The sequence below is a fragment of the Mytilus trossulus genome, chromosome 11, assembly GCF_036588685.1.
Source record: "Mytilus trossulus isolate FHL-02 chromosome 11, PNRI_Mtr1.1.1.hap1, whole genome shotgun sequence".
NCBI classification, from domain to species: domain Eukaryota; kingdom Metazoa; phylum Mollusca; class Bivalvia; order Mytilida; family Mytilidae; genus Mytilus; species Mytilus trossulus.
Window position 1 is genome coordinate 49,574,369 of NC_086383.1, and position 25,389 is coordinate 49,599,757.

The following is a 25,389-nucleotide window of genomic DNA, read 5'->3' on the forward strand; positions in this document are numbered from 1 at the left end:
AGATTAAAAACGCTCAATCCTCTGGTTTTGTTGGATTGATAAACAACCTCAAAAATTTAAAGGCTGAAATGTAATATATACAAGGACAGCAAATAAAATGACGTGTTGTCAGATCCTTGTATCCAAAGCTTAAACAGATGATCTGTACATTATATATTAATAAATAAAGGTGTTAGATGAGGGAAGGAGCACGTGTATTTCCTTGTTCGAAATTAAAAAAAAAACAAAAAAAACATGGTTTATTTCTTTTTAAGTTTCATCATTGTTTTATTTTTCCCCATTTTAAATGGAAACAAACTATTTCGCTTCCCTTCTAAAATAGATAAAATCTCTTTCAAGAAATTTAGAATCCAACATTTACAAAACAACTCCCCCCTTCACATAAAAAATATCAATGGTCGGTACGTTAGCCCTGTTTAATTTAGTCTAGAGGTGAATACTAGTATATGAGCGGCTTCACACGAAACCTTTTATATTGCGGGTTACTGCATGTCTATATAGCTAGTGGTGTTACTTTCGTCGTAGCTTGTTTGCCTTAAGAGAGAGAGGTCGTTGGTTCGAACCCCGGCCGGGTCAAAACCAAAGACTTTAAAATTCATATTTACACGCTGCTTCACAGCTAATTAAATAAGCACCCGGGATTAAGGATTAAGAGCAAAAGCTGGTCGGCTCGGAATCAGAAAAATGTGTCCGGATAAGGTGATATGCATGTCTTCCTTCGGTATGCTACTTTTGAACTAGCCCAGGGTGTCGGTCTAGTACAAAACAGGGTTAATATTCATATATCACATTATTAACATGTTCTTGTACGAATATGCATATATCAATTTGCCGCTGGACCTCAAGATTCCACCCATAATCATCTATAGTTGAAACTGTGAAATATATGCACAAAAACATGATAAAAAGCTGCACGTAAATGTAAGGAACCGAGTTCAGGTTCATTCCTTATCTTCTTTAATCCGTTTCGGGTGAAAGGAATGGGCGCTCGGTGGTCGAGTGGTTACATTGTCATTTCGTGGCCTTTCATAGATAAATATGCGGTATGAGCTTTGATCATTGTTGAAGGCCGTACGGTAACCTATTATTGTTAATTTCTGTGTCATTTTGACCTCTTGTGGAGAGTTGTCTCTTTAGCAGTCAAAACACATCTTCTTTTTTATAAGTAGTCGAACTGCTGTATCACTAGCATGTCAACACTAAAGGTGTGCGATTTCAAATCCCGCACGTGGCAGGTAAGCTCGATTCCAATCTTAATTGATCAGAATTGTCTGTTTTCCAAACGAAGGTCAGGGGGTCTCTCCGGGCACTTCCGCTCTCTCCACCAATATAAACTCACCGCCACGAAATAGCATGAAAGTGTTGAAAGTGGCGCTAAATAACAGTCAATCAATCTCCCATACCGGTATACTTATGGCCTCTAAATCTATATATTTAGTCTCATAAAGTCAATGTATGACATCAGTATACAGAGATAAAAATAATAACTATTTACAGTATACTATACAAAACAAGAGAGAGAGAAGTTTCAAAATTACTGAGCCAGCTGGTGGACAAACGCATGTGTTTATATATTTTTTTTTATAAACGAACAAGCTGAAGTTGACATTTTATAGAAATCTTATACATCCTTCCTGTTTTCAAGTTTTCGTACATGGCTTAAAGTCTTATCGGATAAAATTTGTTTTTTGTCATATTAAAATTTCCCGTTTTAGTAACAACAATTCCCAAATAGTTATATTGCTTTATTATCTCAATGTTAGTATCATTGTAAGAAAATCGGAGATTTTTTGGCTTCCGTCCAAAAAAAAACCCACTAAGACTTTAATTTTGTCAACTTTTCTTTCAAGTTCCAAGCCTTACAATAATCATGGAAAGGATTGAGTTGAGTCTGCAGGTCCTGAGCTGTTTCAGCCAACAACACCGTGTTATCTGCAAACAATTTAACAAAACACTTAAGAAATATTTCTAATTTTCTTTCCAGATCTTCTTGTATAGTTCTGTTTAGTCCTGTAATATTATTAGTCACTAAGAAATCATTTTAGTCAATCAAAAGTAAATAGAATAGGATAGGTGATACGTTTTCTCCTTGTCGAACACCATTGTCACAAGCAAGCAAAGTATTCCGAATTATAATTACTACCGTGTATCATCGGTACAGCGGATATAGCTTTATAGGTACTTCGAAGCGTGAAAAACTATATACCGTACATTTATTTAACTATGCACCGTACAGAAGGATTCATATGGTCAGCTATACACAACGCTTCTTATCGGAATAAAATATCGAAAAATAACATATATACAAAATATATCAACGCCAACAGTGGCCTTCTATCAGAAAAAGGGATGCAGTGAATATAGAATCATATCGGATGAGACGAGCGTCAACTTCTTTGACAAGTATTTGCACATGTTTTAGTAAGGATCCTTGTTTTGGGCAAATAGTGAGACTTCTCTAATCAATAACCTACCACCAAATCATTTCTTAAAACAACAAATATTTTTAGATTGAAGTACATATTGATATAATGTAAACATAACAAAGATTTGCGTACCGTGTCAGATGAAAAATCGATCACGACCCCTTGGTTAGTACCTATATCCGCTGTACCGATGATACAAGGAGATGCCAGCGAGTGGGCAAGTGTTGAAACAAAAAGTGATGACACAGTAATAAGGTGGACACAGTAATGACAAAGTTAATGCTTTTTATTCAATTTTTTTTTAAAGAGACGAAAAAGAGGAACAAAATGCAAAAGACGGGCGTCACCCCATTCATATCATCTCGGTTGGAAAATAAAAATATTAAATACCCTAAATTGGAAAAAGTGTGGCAAAGTGTGATTTTCAGTGTTTTTTCCCCCTTTAAACTCAATAACTGTATCGTCAACGTAAAATCCGTTGCCATTTCCGAAAAGGATCAAATAAGTACCACAACGGTAAAATCCGTTCTAGTCGGACGAAAAAATTAAATCTAAAACACTTCGGAAGGAATCAACCCTTCATATCTCAGAAATCGTTGACGCTACTCCAAATTTGTTGACATACTAGTACTCATGTTTCAGAATTTTATTAGCATTTAAAAAATCTCCATTAAAGTTGAAAATAAACAATCTGTATATGCCAATATGTGCTCATTGTTGAAGACCGTATGGTGACCTATAGTTATTCATTTCTGTGTTATTTGGTCTGTTGTGGAGAGCTGTCTCATTAGCAAAGATACCACTTTTCTTTTTTTTTATAATTACCCACATAGCCATTTCGCATTTCGTGGGCACTACGTCGACTAAGCTTTCAGTCTTCGAAATTGTTGGGTATTTTCTCACATAATTGGCGTTTTCTGTGGAAAAAAGATTGGTTCAAAGACAAATTAAAAGTCCTTTAACACATATTTCCGACTTGGTATGGTTTTAGAGGAGTTGCGGCTAAATGAAATCGATCTCTTCCTTTAGTAGCATAGATTATATGATAAACTAGATTTAATATCATTGTACATAATTATTCAATACTATATTATACATCGTACCATTTACAGATTAATATTACTAGTATTCAATAACATTTCATAAAACAAACCATCTCGCTATAGTATGCATTAGTAGATAATTTTATATTGTTATTGTTATGAAATATTTTCGAAACATACTGTGATTTCAATGGTGTCTTTTGCAATGAATAGAAATAAGCAGATGTGGTATGAGAGCCACTGAAACAACTCTCCATCCAAGTCATAGTTTTTAAGAGGAAACAATTAATTTATAGGTCATAGTACGACCTTCAACACGGAGCATATGCTTAAACCGAATAGAAAGCTATAAAAGGCTCTTAAATTGTTATCATATTCTCCACAGCCGGGAATTTCTTCAACTAGCTCCTGTATTAACTGATCTTAATCTTCAACCGAAATTTTTGAAACGTTGATTTTGTGAAATTGCTTTGTCTCATTTTCAATATAAATTGCACTTTCGCTAGCGATTGACACATATTTGAGCCGGGTTAATAGTTTACAGAAGCAGATTGGAATCAGTTATGACGTAGACAGTAATCATTCTAATCGTAATCATGTTCATTGACCATAACGACGATGAAAGCACAACATATAATGACGTTTCGACATCATATAATGACGTTTCGACATCATATAATGAAGTAAATCTAACCACATAATATAAGATTACAAACACATAATATAATGACACAACCACATCATATAAAGATGTTTGTACGTAATATAAGGGAAACTGCACATCATATAATGATATGTACACACCATATAAGGATCTTTGCACATCATATAAGTATATTTGCACATCAGATAAGGATCTTTGCACATAATATAAGTACATTTGCACATCATACAATAATGTTTGCACATCCTATAAGAATGTTTGCACATCATATAAGTATATGTGCACATCATATAAGTATATTTGCACATCATATAAGTATATATGCACATCATATAAGTATGTTTGCACATAATATAATGATGTCTGCACATAATATAATGATGTTTGCACATCATATAAGGATATTTGAACATCATATAAAGATCTTTGCACATCATATAAGGATGTTTGCACATCATATAAAGGTTTTTGCACATCATATAATGACAAGTGCACATCATATAAAGGTAAAAGCACAGCGTATAAAGGTAAATGCACATCATATAAAGGTCAAAGCACATCATATAATGAAAATGTTCTTAACAAGACAGTGTTGGCGTTCCATAATAGCTGATAAAAACTTAGTTTTCGTTTCAGGAGTTGTTACCTTAAACAATAACGACAAACCACAATACACGCGTTTTTAAATATCAGCACAACAACTTTAAATCTGCGAATTTGCGAAATAAAATTGAGAATGGAAATGGCAATGTGTCAAAGAGACAACAACCCGACCATAGAACAGACAACAGCAGAAGGTCACCAACAGGTTTTCAATGCAGCGAGTAAGTATTTGTGCTTTGCATGCCTGGATACGAACTCATGCTATTGATATATCGAGACGACACGGCCACCTAGAATGAACAAAAATTCAGCTTTCGGTGGCCTAGTATTATACCTTTCCTCGTCAATAGAATCTAGAATCTAGGGCCCGCTATATAAGGATGAAGATGGAAGTGATTGCAGACTAGCTAAATTGACTGTTGTAAAGGATCGTAAGATACAGTCACAGATACAGATACAGAAATAAGTATTGTGAATTCATTTGTTTTCGTTGGATACCAATTTTCGTGGGTTTCGTGGGTACAGTAGAACCACGAATTCAAATGTTAAACGAAATACAAGTCTTCTATATGCTTCGTAATCAGAGATTGGCAAAACAACGAAATCAAAAAAGTTTCTCACAATCCACGAAAATTAATACGCACGAAAATAAATGAATTCATACTATAGTAGTATTTGAAAAGTAAGTCTAAACAAGTGACAACTATACGCAGATCCATCAGTTTGATCGCTAGTGAATGTGATACACGACTGAAAACACGTTCTATATTCATAATAACTCTAAATATTAGCACAACACTCTTTAATCTGCGTTCTTCCCTAGCCGGAACCAAACGCATGCTATTTACATATCGAAACAACTTAACTACACGATTTTTGTTTATATTTTTAACAGATCCATAACCTATAATCAACAAAATACAATCATTCCAGGTTTTTATCATTGTGACGTTAATAAACATTCAACAGAGTATCATGTAACATGTAAAAAATAAGTGAAATGATAGAGATGCAGTGAGCGATGTTCATTATCTGATAAATAGTTTCCATGCGTTTTCATTTGATAATAAAATTGTTAACAGTTGTGAAGTGATTTGGTGTATATAATGTGGTGTTTTTTCAGAATCAATTTTCACTGTTTGAATTCAACGTTTGCATCTCGTTTATTTCAGCACGTTTTTATCCCTCGCACTTGCGATTTGTGGTTGACGAGGAACTAACTAAATATGTCGTGGTTACGATTACTGCATTCGGAAAAGCTATCGGTGAATTAAGTACTGGAAGCCAATAATGCAATAAAAGTACATTTCTAAAGATTTTGATAAGAAAAAGGATTTCTTTTAAAAGAAAGTCAATGTTCAAGTGTATTGTAGTAAATCTTAGACTTTCAAGTATATAAAACATATTCAACCTTTTTTTTCAATTTGCCCTTGAACAAGTATGAGTGAGCCATTGCATCACATATCGTCCGTCATTTGCCCATTTACACACATTTTACTAACTCCTCTAAAATCTAAAACATTGAAAACCTGACCTTCTTTTTTCGTATCTGACATGGCAACCGCAAGCAATTTTGGGTAGGGTGAAGTTTGGCGCCTATTCAAACGATTTGTTTGCACCTGTCCTAAGTCAGGAACCTAATGTTCAGTGGTTGTCGTTTGTTGTTGTGGTTCATAATTGTTTCTCGTTTTTCGTTTTTCCTGTTTGAATGGTTTTACACTAGTAGTTTTTGGGGCCCTTTATAGCTTGCTGTGTGATTTGAGCCCGATGTGGAAGGCCTTATTTTGACATATAATGGTTTACCTTTACAAATTGGGACTTAGTTGGAGAGTTGTCTCATTGGAACTCATATCACATCTTCTTATATTTATTTTTAAAATGTCTACTGCGCTCTAAACAAAGTCTTAATGTTTTTTTTAACAATTCTTCACAAAGTTAAAGGTTTTAGATAAGTTCAACTTCATATGAAAGATGTTTGGAAATGTTCTTTGAAGTACTTTTCCTCCCGCAGTCATCATATGCCATACCCAGGTCAGTTTTGATACAATGGTGCAATCAAACCCGTTGGGATTTCCGAATTTTTATCTTTTTTTCTTTTTATTTTTCTTATAAAGATACCAATAATTATATTTGTCAGTGGTTTTAAATGTTTACTCAGCTAGATTTCAAAGTCTAAATATTTTCAAACAACTCTACCCAAAGTTCAAGGTTTTCAATATATTCATGTTATTTGGGTCTATTTAAGTTCTATGGGACTCTCGGAAAGTTAACTGAACTTTGCAGGAATGATATTCTGTAGGTCGAGTCTTTGATCATGTTGATATAAAAAGGTCCGAAACAGACGTCACCATGGACACGGTGTCGTCTGATAGGGCAGGTGTCCCCTCATCACCAGACATGTTTGGATTTATGAGTTTGACTGTCCCTTTGATATCTTTCGTCCCTCTCTTGATAAAAATCATTTTTTTCCACTCCGGCTAGTTTTAAAATATGGCATTCCCTTCTTAGTCGGGTGAACTACATTTTATTTGATATTGCAATAATATAATTCTGATAAAAGTACAGTACAGGATCGGAATTGCCGGATTCTATCGAGCATAAAGAGTTTAAAACAAATTAGATTGGCAAGTTGTCATTTGTCTCAATTGGGTATATATCTAGATGAACGAGACAGCTTCCTTGGATCATTCAATTTTTAGACTTTGCTTCCGAGTTTTCTTGTCTTAAGACAACCGGCATTGTCAAAGCAATGTACAGAAAACCTAAGAATAATTAATACGAGTTGAAAAACGATGAAAAATTTGTATGAATAGTAAATCTTCTTTATCAATTTCAGCTTCCATAAGATATGAGCAAAATAGATGAAACACTTTCTCTTCAGTTTTACCAATATTTGAATAATATTATTGGATCAGAGGACGTTGTAAAAACAAGAAGAAATATATTTTACGCAATCGAGTTTGGTACTCCAAATTCTTCCCACATAATGATAAGTAGTGGGAGTAAAGCAGAAGGCTTAGACCTCAAAGACAGTGATTACGATCAAATGTACGTTTGTGTGTCGTATCGTGTTTACAATACTACAAAAAATGTGTCAACGTCCTCAAATAGAATACCGATAATTATGGACAGCAGTAACACTAAACCGGGGTTTACGAAGCTTAAGATGTATAACATGTCTCGTGCTAGAGGAGACAAATTTTGTGAGATTGAAGAAGGGAAAGCATACTTTTCAAGTAAACTTTTTCGGGAGCATAATTTGACAAATGAAATGATTATTCATGGACCATGTCAATCTACACTAGATGGATTATATGACTTTGCACATTGTTTTAGATGTAAAGAATGGATAAAACAGGCTGAACAGTGGATTTACAGACCCAGATCGTCTTGGCCCGATTACAAATTAGTTTCATCTATTGTCCAGTACGGAGTTTTATTTGTCCCTGTCGGCTGTAAAGGATCGTCGAATGAAGATTACGAATTTCGGATATCGTTTTCAATGGCAGAGAAACAACTTATTTTTTCCTTTTCCCATACACAGTTATTATGTTATGCATTAATGAAAATAATTTTGAAAGACATTATAAAGACAAAACACGGTGATCTAATCTGTTCTTATTTTCTTAAAACAATAATGTTCTGGATAAGTGAAGAATCAAGTCCTTCAAAATGGCAGCCTGTGAATATGATTCCCTGTTTTATCAACTGTATAAAACGACTGATTTACTGTGTTCAATATAAAACTTGTCTTCATTATTTTATACCAGAATACAACCTATTCGAATGTCGATTTACTGATTACCAACATAAATGTTTACTTGATACGCTACATGAAATATACCATTCACTATGGACAAACGTGTTTCATACGGATACATTTCAAAGTTTTATAGCAAAACAAAGAGTTTCATCCTCTGCTTATTTAAAAGTATCAGCTCTTTCGTGTTTAATATTAAACACATTTGTGTATAGGTATTCCGACTGCCTTGTTAACATTACTCTTTTTCTTAAAATCAAAGACAACGACCTTTCTACATACATGAAGTCATTGATTTTTAATGAGTTAATACACTTAATGAACAATGACAAACAAGAAAAGCAATTGGGACGCATTAAACTTATAATGATCAATTTACGTTGTTTAACAGACAGTAACAAATTCATATATTCGCAATACCAGACAAGCTTGAAATACTTCAAAGCAGGACTACACTGCAATGCTACTTCCGGATGGTCATTGTTAGCATCGTTATTTTATAAACACAAGAGATTCAACGAATGTATAGATATCATAAACTACACTTTGTCAAATTGTACTCCTGATAAAATTGTGTTGCGCTTAGGCGTTACTTTGATGGAACAAACATTTTTCCAAAAAATAAAAAACATAGCTGGATTTTTAACCACGTGTAAACATTTTATTATTGAAGATTTGCGGTTTCCCAGTCCATTTAATCTATTACCAGTAGAACTAATGTCTTTGATTGAACCCGACCGTGGTGATGTGTTTATTCCACCTGTTGTCTATTTGAATACGTTAGCGTTTTTGTGCTCACATCATCTTAAAGATAATAGAGGAAAACAAACAGCGCTTCAAGATCTGGGCCTAACGATTCGAGAAAGATATCTTATGGTTCCAAATAATACGATAGTGTTAGAAGTGGCAAAACAATGCCGTAGTATTGTTGAAAGTATAATGTAATAGTTTAATTCATAAACATGTTTGTATGTTTAATAGATAAGTATTCCGTGTAGAACAAATATATGCTTACACGTACATTGGATCAGCAAACTCCTGGAAGTTATAGAAGTAATAGCAAAAGGAAACACATAAAGGTTAAACGGCAGAATTTCATTGGCCGTAGGGATAGAGATAGCCTTTTTAGAATGTTCACCACTTTCTAATACTGACCAAAAATCACATACATAGATAACAATAGTACTTTCATCAAAATATTTAGAAATAAATTTAAGTATGTATGATGACCGTCTCCTGTTTCTGCTATCTTTATAAACCTAAGGCATATTCGAGATTTTATCATGTAGTGAACATGAAATTCTGAAATCTATTTTCATCCATATGTTTAACTATTTTATATTTTTCTACATGCATGACTAATCCATCAGATTGAAAAAATACGTGCAGTATATGCTGCACTTATTGTGCAATCACAATGCTCAGATAGATTGACATAAGAGTAATATCACAAAAAAACTGAACTCCAAGGAAAATTAAAAACGGAAAGTCCTTAATCAAATGCAAAACTCAAACGAATGGATAACAACTGTCATATTCCTGACTTGGTACAGGTATTTTCTAATGTACAATGTAGTGGATTAAACCTAGATTTATAGATAGCTAAACCTCTCACGTGTATAAAACATATTTAATAATGTTAATACTATTTCGAGAAGAAGCATATTGTTGACCATTGAAATAGGAAATTTAACTAACACCAGTGTAGTGGCTTATTCAGGTCTGCAATTTGTAATCTTCAACATTATAAACATAATATAATTCATGACTTAAATCAGTTTTTATTGATCTTGTATTGGGTAAGGTGAGGGTGAACCATCAATAAACAAATAAACACTGACACATTGTATATGGGTCTGTTCATACTCAGGAGCCTGCAATGCAGTTGTTGCCATCGGTTGATGTATAAAACATTTGTTTTTAGTTTATTGTTGTGTTAGAAATCAGTTCTTTGGTCTTTTCGTTTGAATTATTTTTCATTAGTGTCATGTCGGGGACATTCATAGCTGAGTAGATGATATTGGTTTTCCAAAGACTGTGACATATATAGTTTACTGAGGTAATTCCCGTGACGTCATTTGTAGAGGAAACATGCATCTGTTGTACAAAATGTTAAGCCTGGTATCTATATTGAGCTTATTGGACAGACTCACCGCTATAAAGATTTTAGAGATAAGGATACAACAAATACAGATAGAAAAAACTTTCCTTGATAGATGGTTGCTGATCTCAAGAAGCTAGAAAACCAAGAGTTCTGAATGGTGAAGTAAATCAACCAACTCGTAATGGCGTCCGTAAAATTTACGAAGGGATGGTTTAATTTTCACCATTTGGAACTCTTGGTTTAATAGTTTCCTTGTGAGCAGCAACCCTCTTAAAGAAAATCATGATAGAAAATGCAAGCACGGGAATATTGTATCAATTCAAGTTGGGAGATATATACCCGTATGCAGGTGCTGCTGTAATGTTGCAACTTAGAAACGAAAATTTTACAATTGGAAAGCTAAAATCATCTCTTTTGTCGTAAAGTTTTGTTTTCAACCGCCCCTCATTGTCAATTTCTGTATGTAAGTCAAGATATGAGGCCGACTTAACTGTATCTGTAGTATCCTTTATCTCTAGTTCGATGGGATAGATGCGTTCCACATATAGTCACCAAATTTTGAATTATTTAGTGAAAGAACATCATATAAAGAAAGATTGACAGATGTTTTGAAAATGGCCCTGTTGTGCAATAAATTCATAGAAATCGGCCGTAATGAAACTGTAATTAATATTAGTACTATCCTTTAGGGGCAACCAACAGTAAAACAAAGAATTAATCAAAAATAGGAACATTTTTACACTAATTCACAAGCATGTTGAAGATGTGTTTGATAAGTTAAATTTACACCAGATTTAATATCTAGATTGAAAATATATTTTTCAATTGACTTGTGAAACTGGTTTCATACAGATTATTTACATTGTACATGATATAGTATACTTTTGATTGGGCTTGACTATTGACTATTGTCTCCGCCCAAAGGATGATAAAACTTAAGCTAATAATGGTTGCATGGTTCAGCTAGCAATCAAAGTAGTCAAGAATATCACATTTACCTACACACTCAGGTAAATGTGTTGTCAAATATTTACAGATGATTGCATTGATTGTGTATGTAAAGGTAATATCTTCGGTTAGCTTGCTTCCTAGCTGAACCGTGAAGTAATTATAAGGTAAAGAATATTACCATCCTTTCGAAGATTGGTTATCTGTCGGACTTGTCTGCTCTTAAAGGAAGGTAGTTTACCCAACCTAACATTCCCTCACGGTTCAGCTAGCAAGCAAGCTAACAAAGATACTACATTTACCTACACAAGCAATTCAATCGGCTGTAACATGTGCTATTTACTTGGGACAACTTTGACTATTGAAGTTCGAACCTTAATATTTTTTCGGATTTGTTTATAGAAGGTACACGAACCTTCTTTCATAAATCATTTCAGTACCGAAGCACTAATTACAGAGCTGTTGATTCCCTCGGGATTTACCGTCAATCAGCAGTGAATGATGTTTTTGTCTTTTTGGGGGGAACTATGCGTGTTTTCTTATTATTTGGCATTATACCGTTAATGAACTCTTCATATATACAAGGATTAGAATTTTACACCATATTCACGTTTCGTTTAGAAAAGATTCCCTAATGACGCTCGAAAAAATATACCAAATAAAGTATTTATACTATTAAACGAGAAGACCTCATTTTGTGTGTCGCTTCTCTTCCTTCCATAATAAGTTGATCATCATGTCTCTGTGTTCTTTAGGAAGCATGCATAGTCGCATAAGCCATCCATTCTTATGATTATTCAGATTGAGTTATTTTGGGAGAAAAACGACAAAATAGGTGTCCGGATATTGTTTCAATACTGACTTTTAATCATAGATAAGACTTCCGGGTTTAAACATGCACAAGAACAACCAATCGTATTATAAATTACAAAATTGAAAAATTAATAAGACATTCAGAGCGTTCTCCATATCATGTTTTTTAGATCGCAAGAACCACAACCATTATACCTCCTTTTGGACAATAATGTTTTCGCGTTTATCCACCCGTGAACTACGATTATACTACTATAATATATAGATCTCGGTCTACTTTTTTTCTGAAATATTTAATATCTCAGGGGTCATACCAATTGCATATATATTGAAATAAGTAAAACATGTTGAAACAAGAATGTGTCCATAGTATACGGATGCCACATCGGCACTATCATTTACTATGTTTAGTGGACAGTGAAATGGGGTAAAATCTCTAATTCGGCATGAAAATTAAAAAGATCCTATCATAGGAAAAATATTTACTAAGGTTTGAGTTGGTTGGACTTCAACTTCATCAAAAACTACCTCGACAAAAACTTTAACCTGAAGCGGGAAAGCCGGACGGACGAACAAACGAACGGACGAGCAGACAAGAAAACATAATAACCATAAATGGGGCATAAAAATTAATTGTTGAAAGTGAAAACATTAACCTGAAGCCGGACAGAAGGACGGACGAACGACCGAACACACGAGCAGACTAGAAAACATAATTCCAATACATTGGGCATACAAATTTATTGTTGAAAGTGAGAGTAGTGTTTGGCCAACATGAAAGTAAGGTAGAGATTAGATGGAGGTAGGACTTATTCGGGACGTCGTGATCGGGTGTTTTTAAGCTAGGGATTTCGGGACTGATCTTTACGGGTTGTGGGAATATTTTCTTTTTAATTTCGGGATGTCGGGATATGAATTTCATTAAAACACGCACCTCGGGATTTCATGTTTTAAAGCCAAGGATTTCGGAGTCAGGGCCCCTCAGACTACCCCTCAAATGAGCCTTATAGATATAGGAAGATGTGGTGTGAGTGCCAATGAGACAACTCTCCATCCAAATAACAATTTAAAAATTAAACCATTATAGGTTAAAGTACGGCTTCAACACGGAGCCTTGGCTCACACCAAACAACAAGCTATAAAGGACCCCAAAATTACTAGTGTAAAACCATTCAAACGGGAAAACCAACGGTCTATTCTATATAAACAAAACGAGAAACGAGAAACACGTATATATTACATAAACAAACGACAACTACTGTACATCAGATTCCTTATAGTCATTTATACGAGATTTAAATCCTACCATTGGCATGTTAATAGGACTCTCAAAAGGAAAAGCACTGATGGATTGTCCTAGAAGCACATTTTATTAGAATAATAATGGTCTATAAACAGTTCAAATATTTCATGTTTGAAGCGGTGCAAATTTTTAATTTAATTTGACTTTTCCCAAAAAATGCACTGTAGCAAAGGGGAAGAATAATTGTGGTATAAGGCCAGAAACACGAAAAATAATTCAGTGATTTAACAGAAAGGAAACACATAACGGACTTTGGAAAAAATAGACAGGGGTTTTGCTACCATATATGAAATTCTCCAGTCATAATATCTTTTACAAAAATTCGTCCTACAACAGTTGACAAGCTGTATATGACCCCGCGATTTTGCGGGTGTTTTCAAGTAAGGTTGAAGGGCGTTGAGGACCCAAATTACGAAAAGTTTAGACAAATACAGCTATGGTAATCTATTCCTAGGTTGGAAAATCCTTAGTGTTTAGAAAAAGTTTTGTGAACAGTAAATTTATAGCTATTTATTATAATCATATCAATGATAAATCCTGTCAACACAGAAGTGCTGACAACTTAATATAAGCTGGTAAATTTGTTAAGTACACTAGAGACGATTAACGTCTTCATCCCTTCGAAAAATTTAAGGACGACATTACGAGTTGGTTGACCGTTATGGAATATCTGTTTGACAGATGACGACTGATATGTTCAAAACTTGTAACCACAACCCCGTCCTCGAATGTAAGCTACCGAATTAGACTTGACATCCAGTGTGTATGATGTAACATGACGGATGCCACATGTGGAGCAGGTTCTGTTTTCCCTTCAAGAGCACCTCAGATCACCTATGTGTTTTGTGGTGTTCGTATTGCTCGTGTTTGTATTTTCGACATTTTTTGTTGTTTGCTATTACATTGTCAATATATATAATGAAAGATGTGGTATGATTGCAAATGAGACAACTCTCCACAAGAGATCAAAATGACACAGCAATTAACAACTACAGGTCATCGTACGGCCATCAACAATGAGCAAAGCCCATCCCGCATAGTCAGTCAAATTCAGTTTGTGGTTGACTTTTTTGGAGTGTAAATATTCAATTGGTATCTTTCGGCTCTCTTTTTCATACCATGTTATCATCTAACTTTTTTTATCATAGGCAATCAAGAGATACCGGGATTATTATTTTACTCTTTATTTGTTCGCCATTATTGAGTGAAGATATAACAATCATAGGGATGTACATTTGTTTTAATGACTCAACGATTACATCATACATTTAGCAATGTGTAAACAGGTCTTTGCAATTTGGAAGTACGACTCGTTCTCAATAAAATATAATTCTCGAACTGTTAGTTCCAATTCTCGAAGTGAATATCTTTTGCCTCTACTGTCTCCTAGATGATGTAAGCATAAGAACAGTAATATTTGTAAATAAACAACAGGAGGGAACATTAGGAAAACTTCATTAAAAAGTTCAAACACAGGGGTCAGTTCTACAGGCAGTAAACAAAACGGCGCGTGAAACTGCACACTTTCAATTAATAAATGTTTACAAGTTGATAATAATCCAATTGCATCTTTCATTTTACGAAAAATAGTCTGTTCGCTTAAATCATTGTCACTATGTAGCTTAATTTTATCAGGAGTACATTTGGACAAACAGTAGTTTAAAACATCTATACATTCATGGAATCTCTTTTGTTTATAAAATAATGATGCTAACAATGACCAAGCGGAAATAATGTTGCAAATCAGCCCTGCCTTAAAATAATGCAAGCTTTTCTTGTATTGTTTGTATAAAGACTTGTTTCTGCCGGTAAGTAAGTTATTATTGTTTGGTAACTGCATCCATTGAAGGGAATTCAGTGAAATGAGGTATGCCGACATCTCTTTGTCGTTTATATTGGTTAAATGTGTGATGGTTTGTTTGATGTTCCAAGTAAATAAGGTATGAAACGGCATGTGCGTGTATGATAAGCATGATAGTGCTGACGCTGTTAAATAAGATGAGAGTGAATCAATTTTTTCTATTCTATAGTTCTGGAATGTAGCCGTATCAAAAACGTAAGTCCACCATGAACTACTTATATCATGTAATGTAATAAGTAAAGACTTTTGTTGAAAACCAGTAAATCTGTCTTTGAATAGGTTGTTTTCTGGAATAAAATAATGAAGACATGTGTTATGTTCTACACAATAAATGAGTCGTCTGAAACAGCTCGTGAAACAGGGAATTATATTGCGAGAATGCCACTGAGAAGGACTTGTTTCTTCACATAACCAGAGCATTATAGTTTTAAGAAAGTATGAGCAAATGAGGCCACCGTGTTTTTCTTTAACAGTGTCTTTTAAGATAATTTTCATTAACGCGTAACATAATAACTGTGTATGAGAAAAGGAATGTATAAGTTGTTTTTCTGCCATTGAAAATGATATCCGCCATTCCAAATCTTCATTCAATGATCCTTTACAACCGATGGGAACAAATAAAACTCCATGCTTTACAACAGCCGTGACTAATTTGTTATCGGGCCATGACGATCTGGATCTGTAAATCCAATTATGAGCAGGTGTTATCCATTCGTTACAATGAAAACACCTAGCAGAATCATATGTTAGATCGCTTGTAGAATGACACGGTCCATGAATAATCATACCATCTTGCAAATAAAGCTCCCGAAATAATTTACTCGAAAAGTTTACTATTCCTTCTTCAATATCACAAAATTGATATATAATGGGAAAGCGTCTGTACATTTTGCTTTTTAACAGTTGAAGCTTAGCAAACCCTGGTTTTGTGTCATTCATGTCCATGAGTAAAGGAATTGTATTTGTAGATATTGATACGTTAAGCATACTTTCGTACACACGCATAAATGCATGAAGAAACATCTGATCATAATCACTGCCCTCGAGGTCCAAACCTTCTGCTTTACTCCCACTACTTATACCAACAAAGCCTGGATGTTGAGCAATACAATCTATTGCACAAAATATCTTTCTTCTCGTTTTTACAACATCCTCTGACCCAATTATATTACATAAATGCTGATAAAAATGAAGTGAAAGGTCTTCGTCTGTTTTGTTCATATCTTTAATCTGTAATGGTAAAGTAATAAAATCCTAATGAAATGTTCCATCATGTTTCTAAACATTTTTAAAAGTTACGCAGCAATAATTTTATAAAGTTCGTGTTGCTCAATAATTAGTTTTCTCTACTGTTGAATGAAGACATTTGTTTGCACTTTTTGGCCTTTAATTAGTCGTGTTTTTGGGAGTTCAAAATATAACAAAATGTGGATGTAGGGTGCCTGTTCCCCTCACCAGAATATGGTACAATAAAAACAAAACGAATAACAAAATGACTTGTTGCTTATATAGTTATCAAAGGTACCAGGATATTATATAATAGTCAATTGTTTTCCACTGACAGGAGTGAAGAATACTTTTATGAAAAGACCTCCATACAATTTTATTTATTTTAACTAAGTTTTCTTAAAGTTGGTAGAATTTAGTTACCGAGATTCCCATCTAAATCACGATTCGTGTGATCTCTATTTTAAATTTCTTTACTAAGTTCCGAAAAAAATAGACTTGGATGCTTTGCGCTCCAGTGCAGTGGAAATCAATCAGATATAAAATGAAAAAAAGGACTTTTGCGGTTATGAATATTGCTCGATGGAAATACAATTTGATTCTTAGAAAACACGTACATCTGTATCTATCATGGTGGTATCATTGGTTGCGTTAAGACAAATAATAACATAAGCAAATTAACCACAAGGGTTCAATGGCATTCGTTATGTTACTGGAACGATGTGAACGACAAATAACCATTCATAAAAAAGAGAGGCGATATATACCAAAGAGACATCCACACTTGCAATTCGAAAATAAGGCAGTGGCTATTTGACCGGCACCGGCTAAATAGCAAATTTGCTATTTAGCCGGCACTGAACAAAACTGTTCATTGATGTGATTAGTAGAGAATACATAAGCTTATATAATTATAAATGATTTATCACAATATCAAGCATTAAAAATACACCGAGTTCAGTAAAAAAAAAAATCGAATATAATTTATAACTTTATAATATTAATTAAAAGCATGAAAACACATTTGTATATATACATTTTTAAATATATTTTTTTTCTAAAATATTTATATAAAAGTTGATTGCCAAATCTGTGTAAAATCTATGGTTTAAATATCCTGCCATGCTATAAAAATATGTGAAACCATGTACATATTAAAAAAGACAATATTAAAAGTTGTTTGCTATGAATTTCAAAAGGACACATGTACATGATTTAACATCTGCAATTGTTACAAAACCAATTCTTTGCCTTTGAACGGTTGTTTTAATCTAGCACAAGATAAATGTTGCCACTCCAAACAGGAACTACACATTACACTGGCTTCCTTTAGATCTGTATCATATGTGCATAGGGTTCTTTTATTTCTCTTTATGTACGCTCTTAATAGCTTCCCATGCATCTTTTTGACAATAATTTTTATTAAATCAATGTTTACAATTAAGTCCAAACAAGAGGTAGTTTAAAGTTCAGGTTTTGCTCCAACTTGATCCTCAGTTATAAAATGTTGTTATTAGCAAAAGATTTTGCTAAATCGCTTCCAACAAACCAGTTTAATCATGAAAAGAAATCCGATTTTTTTGGAACTTTTCTTATGAAATGGTCCACAATTGCTTTTTCAGGTACTCTTTTTTTAAAAACTGATGACAGTTTGTTGTAGTTGTCCATATAATTTCTCTATCACCACTCTCTTTCTGCTCCAGTTTTACTTCAGACCTTAGTAAAAACTGTTTCATGATATATGCCCAATCATATGGTGTCACCAACTTTTGATATTTATATTCAGGTGAATCATTCGAGAATGCTGAAACAGTCCTCTTTTGAAATATACCACTAGTTTTTAGGTCTCGTTCTGTTCGCCAAGAAATTAAGGCAATCAAAAAATGTTCAGCTAAATAAAAACAGATTTATAAATATTTTAGAAAAACATACATTTAGTAATGATATGTGTTTTCATGCTTTTAATTGATATTATAAAGTTATAAACTATTTATTTATGAACATCTTCAATAAATCTTTTTTTTTTTATTGTACTCCGTGTATTTTCAATGCTTGAAATTGTGATAAAATGATTTTATATTATCATAAAGCTTTTTTGTTCTCTACTAATCACATCAACGAACAGTTTTATTCAGTGCCGGCTAAATAGCAAATTTGCTATTTTGCCGGTGCCGGTCAAATAGCAAATTTGCTATTTAGCCGGTGCCGGTCAAATAGCCACTGCCCGAAAATAAACTGATGGGCTTTGCTCAGTTGTTAATTTCTGTGTCATTTTAGTCTCTTGTGGACAGTTGTCTCATTTGGGAATCATACCATATCTTCTTTTTTTATATTGACAACGCCATGACAAGAAAAAAGACCAAAATAAAACCACAGTACACAGAACACAATATAGAAAACTTTAGACTGAGCAACACGAAAACCGGGGGTTAACTCAGGTTCTCCGAAAGGGTAAGCATATCCTGTTTCACATGTGGCACCCATCGTGTTGCTCATGTGGGTACAAACCGGTGATAAGTATGAAGTATGATTCGTTAGGTCACCTTAAGGGAAAAGAGGACGCGATTGTAGAAACGACTCGTGATGGCGTCCTTAGAATTAACGGGGTATGATTTCAAATCACAACTTGGAGATCATATAATTCAATTGGAAGTTATATTCTACATGAGTTTATTTTTGTTGTTTGCTTTCAATATTTGGTATTTTGACATATGTCTTATCCTTATTATTATTTATGTTATTGTGACCAATACACATCTTTAGAAGATTTAGATGTTGTGCTTGTTGTCAAAAGAGGGGCGAAAGATATCAGACGGAAGTCAAACTCATAGATCAGAAATAAACTGACAACGCCATGGCTAACAAAGAAAAGAGAAACAGACATATAATAGTACACAATACACAACATCGAAAACAAGACTAACAACACGAACCCCACCAAAAACTTGGGTGATCTCAGGTGCTCCAGAAGGGTCAGCAGATTCTTCTCTACATATAGCACCGTCGTGTTGCTCATATTATTACAAACTAGGTAAATAGTCTAATTTGGTGGGTCACATTGGCAATTGTTTTTTGCAATTTAGTGTAGGAAAAAAAAGTTGAAAGTGATTTTCTACAGAGTTTAGCAAAATCCAAAATCCCATGAACTACCAGTGCCGCAAAGTGTGACACCAAATAATACAAAATCAGGAATTCATGTAAACGGTTACTCTAGTATCATTTTATGTAGTTTGTTCTAGTTTATTTGAAACGTGACCAATCAAAGCACTTTATGTACGTTATTTTAGTTAGACGAAAAACGGATCGCCAACGCAAAATCATATGGTACTTCACATTTTAACTTATGGCCAGTTGAGTACAATAAACTGATCATAGATATCAGGACTAAATTTTGTATGTACGCCAGACGCGCGTTTCGTCTACAAAAAAAACTCATCAGTGACGTTCGAATCCAAAAAAGTTAAAAAAGCCAAATAAGTACAACGTTGAAGAGCATTGAGGACCAAAATTCTGTAAAAATTTGCCAAATACAGCTAAGGTAATCTATGAATCAAATGTTTATTTATGAATATAACCATATCAATGATAATTCTTGTCAGCACAAAAAGTGCTGAATACTGGGCTGGTGCTACCCTCAGGGAAATAAATATCCACCAAAAGTGGCATCGACCCAGTGGTTGTAAATAAACTCATCATAGATACCAGGTCTAAATTGTGTATGTACGCCAGACGCGCGTTTCGTCTTTAAAAAAGACTCATCAGTGTCGCTCGAATCCAAAAAAGTTAAAAAGGCCAAATAAAGTAAGAAGTTGAAGAGCATTGAGGTCTAAAAAAATCCTTAAAGTTTTGCCAAATCTAGCTAAGGTTATATATGTCTGAGGTAGAAAAGCCCTAGTATTTCAAAAATTCTAAATTTTGTAAACAGTTAATTTATAAATATAACCATATCAATGATAATTCTTGTCAGCACAAAAAGTGCTGACTACTGGGCTGGTTATACCCTCGGGGAAATAAATCTCCACCAGCAATGCCATCGACCCAGTGGTTGTAAATAAACTCATCATAGATACCAGGACTAAATTGTGTATGTACGCCAGACGCAACTCAATTGAGATGACAATTAAAACAGCCTCTGAACAGAATCACTTATAAACCAGCTAAAACTATATTTTGGTCGTCTCATACAAGATAAAGTTTCAGCCTTGGCAAATAGGCACATGTGGTAATTTTTTAAATGTGAAAATTGATATTGAAAAAGAAAGACTCGGTTCAGACCAAATGGACTTTCAAGATTTATAAGTCAAAGAATCACTGACAGCGACATGGTACAAAAACAGACACACACAAGTCACTACAGAGAAAACTAATGACTGAGCGAAGCAAACCCCGTCAAAAACAGGGTTTGATCTCAGATACTCCAGAAGGCCACAAGGGTCAAAATGTTAAAATTACGTACAAAACTGAGAGAGAAAAACCTGACAAAATAGCCTCATTTTGAGAAACGTCATTAATATTAAGATATGACGAAAGTCTTTGCCCAAAAGAGATGTTATCCTAAAAGATCAATTTTACGAAAGTGTTAGAATAAATAAAATAAAGAGAAAGTTCATATCTATTTTGTAAATAGATGTACTTTAGTATGTAAATTAGATATGTGTCATTGTATTCAATGTCGGTATGTTTATAATGTCATAATTGAATCATAAGTGAGTTTTCTGCAATGAGGTGTCCAGATTAAATAACCCTGCAAATTTATCAATACAATTAACACAACTTTGAAAGTTTGTATTATTTCAGCAATTTTAGAGACCAAATAATTGTTCTTAGCATGCCTCATCCTTTTGGATGTGTTTTAGTTAATTGCTTTCAGAGAAAATATTAAACGTGTTTTTACTTTAACGTGCTGTTAAATGTTCACTTCGCTAACGGCTCTTCGTTTGAGATCTGTGTTTCGTAAGTTTGCTGTCTAATAAACGTAAATATATATATATAAAAAAAAAAAAAGAAGAAGGTGAGGTATGATTGCAAATGAGACAACTGTCCACAAGAGACCAAAATGACACAGACATTAACGACTATAGGTCACCGTACATTCATATTCGTTTTTTTTTCAGCATCATTGCAGACTAACATGCCATTCGATCAACATGAATTTGGATATGCGTGTCAAAATCCCAATACAGTTTACAGATAAACCTTCAAGTTCAAGTAATCAATAAAATGGCGAATTGGAAAAAAGAATTGCCACAAAGTATGCCATATATATATTATGTTGCCATAATTGTCGTCGGCAGAAAGAAAAAAGACGTTTCAAAGAATCTAAACAATTTAGGGTCCAGACAATGCAGCCCACACTGAATATCTATAGATTTAAGCATGTTGTTTTTTTGTCTTTTTTTTTTAATTCGAGATGCATTCAAGAAAATTGAGAATGTAAATTGGGAATGTGTCAAAGAGACAACAACCCGACCATAGACCAGACAACAGCCTAAGGCCATCAGTGGTTTTGTTAGAAACGAGAAAAGACTGTATGAAACTTTTTGATTTAAACAATTGGATACTGTGGCAGAATTTTTCATTTTCAAGTCACATTTAAGGTGATATGAATTATACGTCTATAAGAATTCACGACACAAAGCAGAGGTAAAAATTTACGTTTATTAAACTTAACACATTTCTTTTATGGCAAATACAATTCTATAGCATAATGGTTTCAGTTTTAAATATCAATATAAAATTTACCAATAACGTTTCTATTTGCCTTGGTGTTCGGTATTTTAGTTATACTTTTTTGCTCATATATTTAAAGGTATGGTTAAGCATGGCAGAAATTATGTTATTGAAATATTCTTGAATATCAATGGGAAAAGTTACTTCTATCATTTTTTGATTGTCGAACATTTTCTTGTTTAACAACTGAATATGTCCTTCTATCCACTTAACTCACAGGCACTTGTCTCAATTTCCCCCCTATTTATACCTTGATATAACAGAGTACATAAGAGTAGACGAGTCCGACAGATATCAATCTATATGTCTGTAGGACTAAGCTACCTCGAAAGGAGGGTAGTATACCTTTCCTTGTAATGACTTCACGGTTCAGCTAGCAAGCAAGCTAGTTAACAAAGATATTACCCTTGATTACACACTCAATGGAATCGGTTGTAAATACTTATACATGGTGGTACCTTCTACATCGATCAGAATTAGGTAATACATAAATCTGTGACATTTGACTTCAGCATGTTCAGTTGACACCTTGTGTTGTGTATACATTTGTTTTTACGTGCTTTCCTTTCCCTTGTCGTGTAACTGTTGATTCAACTCGATAGCATTCTGTCTCTCTAATTTTAGCTTTCCGTTGAGCACCGCTGACACAGTCTCCTTTCGACTGTAGTAAAATTAAGAATGGAAATGGGGAATGTGTCAAAGCTACAACAACTCGACCATAGAGCAGACATACAACCGAAGGTCACCAATGGGTCTTCAATGAAGCGAGAAACTCCCGCATCCGGAGGCGTCCTTCAGCTGGCCCCTAAACAAATATGTATACTGGACGTCATACATAACTTCGAATTATACACAAAATACTAAAATTAAAAAGTATTTAACTAGTTATTTACCTACTCACCTTGTACTTTCGGTTATGACATATTTTTTCCAATTGAATATGTTTATAAGTATCGATCTAAAATTCAACTTTCTGATATTGTTAGGTTTTTAAATGTAACTATCGAATATTTCATGATATCTTTAGACGGATGATTGAGTTTTTACCGTTACATCCGGGCAAACGAAAACCATTGAAGTACACAATCTAATTAAAGATGAAAAATTAATGTGTTTAATTCTAGTATCATTATTTTGTTCATCGAGTCTTACGAATAAAAGTTTTGCAGCAACAAGAGGCCAGATAAGTCAAAAATTCAAACCAAAACGAAAAGTAAATCTTCGTCAAGTTCGTGTGGTGTAGGTATAAAAGAGAGGCGAAAGATACCAGAGGAACAGTCAAACTCATAAATCGAAAATAAACTGACCACGCCATGGCTAAAAACGAAAACAGACAAATAATAGTACACAAAAAACAACATAGAAAACAAAAGACTGAGCAACACGAACCCCACCAAAAATTTGGATGATCTCGGGTGCTCCGGAAGGGTAATTAAGCAGTCCTACTCCACAAGGTTGATTACGTTGGCAATCGCAATCTGATGAAGTACAGATACTCGGTGTGTCCACGCTTTGCTCACAAGGATCTGAATTCGCTCAATTCTATACTTTCTGTTTTAAAGATTCTGGCCGCTTTGCCGGATTTTGTCGTAATGATACACACCTTCAAAAATTTTAATGGCAGCAAATTGATTGACTGATATAAAAATTACCAGAACAGAAAATAGAACCAGGTGTTTTCAGAGGCAACAATTTTCCTTTTTTTTTCTGTTGCGGCAATCAGATTGCCGCAACAGAAAAAAAAAGGAAAATCGTACTTTGAAGATTTTACAAGCTCTCTTTATACGTTTAAGAAATAGTAATATTAAAAATTCATGAATTAAACTACTAGTATATCCAAAATAACAAATAATTCCACATATGCATAAGTCCACATATGCATGATATACGGTCAGCTTTATTTATAACATTTTTTTAAAGAATCTTGATTTGAGATTCACTAGTTAACAAAAGTAACAATACACAAGCTTGAAGTCCAATTTATCATATAATATATAGGAAATTTTGTTTAATTATCAATTTGCACAGCAACCGCATATGATGAAATAATGGCTATTTTCCGTCCCCGACACCAGCAAATTATCTATTTTGCAGGCGCTGATTAAATTAAAAATATCTTAATTCAAGTCGGCAAAATAGCCCATTTCTATAAAAATGGCTATTTTACCGCTATTTTACCGACAACAGTTCATAGTATAATGAATGTGTTGCCCGAATGCTCATTTGCTGGAACATATATATGATATGTTATTTTGTTTGCAATTGGTAAGCAGAAGCCAAGTTAATAACTATTTCGTTTACACATATTCAGATATGTATGCCCAAATCAAGTAACTGACTATTATTTCAAAAGCAAGTTTCATTTAAACATTTTGAATTTTTGATGCTATATATATGTGATTGACTTCGTTATATTGTATAATGTTTAATTAAATTCATTATGCTATAAGATTTTTACTTTTATCATTGTTTTTTATAACACACAGTTAAAAAATAAAACAAATTATTCTTGTGCAAACATGTAGCATTAGACTGTCACTGACTGATTTAAGAAATAACTTCAACTGCATATGATTTCATTGCAAGCAAATGGTTGCTCAATATTATTATTAATTTTTTTTAATAAATTCTTAAAAGTTATTTATACTTTGAGTGATCAATTTTTTGGAACGATCATATGTGTCTCAACTATTGCTAGCTTTTTCTTATGTTTCTACGGGTATAACCGTAATTATTTGAATCTGTTAGTATGTTGACAGTGCCCACATTTTCATGGTACTTTTCAAAAGTAAATATTTAATTTCACTCTTTATACAAATTAACTCGCAAAATAACACATTCACTATGTTGTTGGTGTCGGTATCATAGCTATTTCTATATAAATGGGATATTTTGCTGACTTGAACA

The 25,389-nt window shown here is 33.7% G+C and overlaps 2 protein-coding genes across 2 annotated transcripts; one reads left to right on the forward strand and one right to left on the reverse strand.

Moving 5' to 3' along the window:
- Window positions 1–7,584: 7,584 nt before the first annotated feature.
- Window positions 7,585–9,441, forward strand: LOC134690118 (uncharacterized). The gene has a single exon (XM_063550090.1). It carries the CDS (start codon window positions 7,585–7,587, stop codon window positions 9,439–9,441), a length of 1,857 nt encoding a protein of 618 aa, XP_063406160.1.
- A 5,478-nt stretch (window positions 9,442–14,919) lies between these two features.
- Window positions 14,920–23,489, reverse strand: LOC134690119 (uncharacterized). The gene is made up of 2 exons (XM_063550091.1): window positions 23,384–23,489; window positions 14,920–16,755 (listed from the first exon to the last, which is right to left on the reverse strand). Exon 2 carries the CDS (start codon window positions 16,744–16,746, stop codon window positions 14,920–14,922), a length of 1,827 nt encoding a protein of 608 aa, XP_063406161.1. The 5' UTR covers window positions 16,747–16,755; window positions 23,384–23,489.
- Between the last annotated feature and the right edge of the window lie 1,900 nt (window positions 23,490–25,389).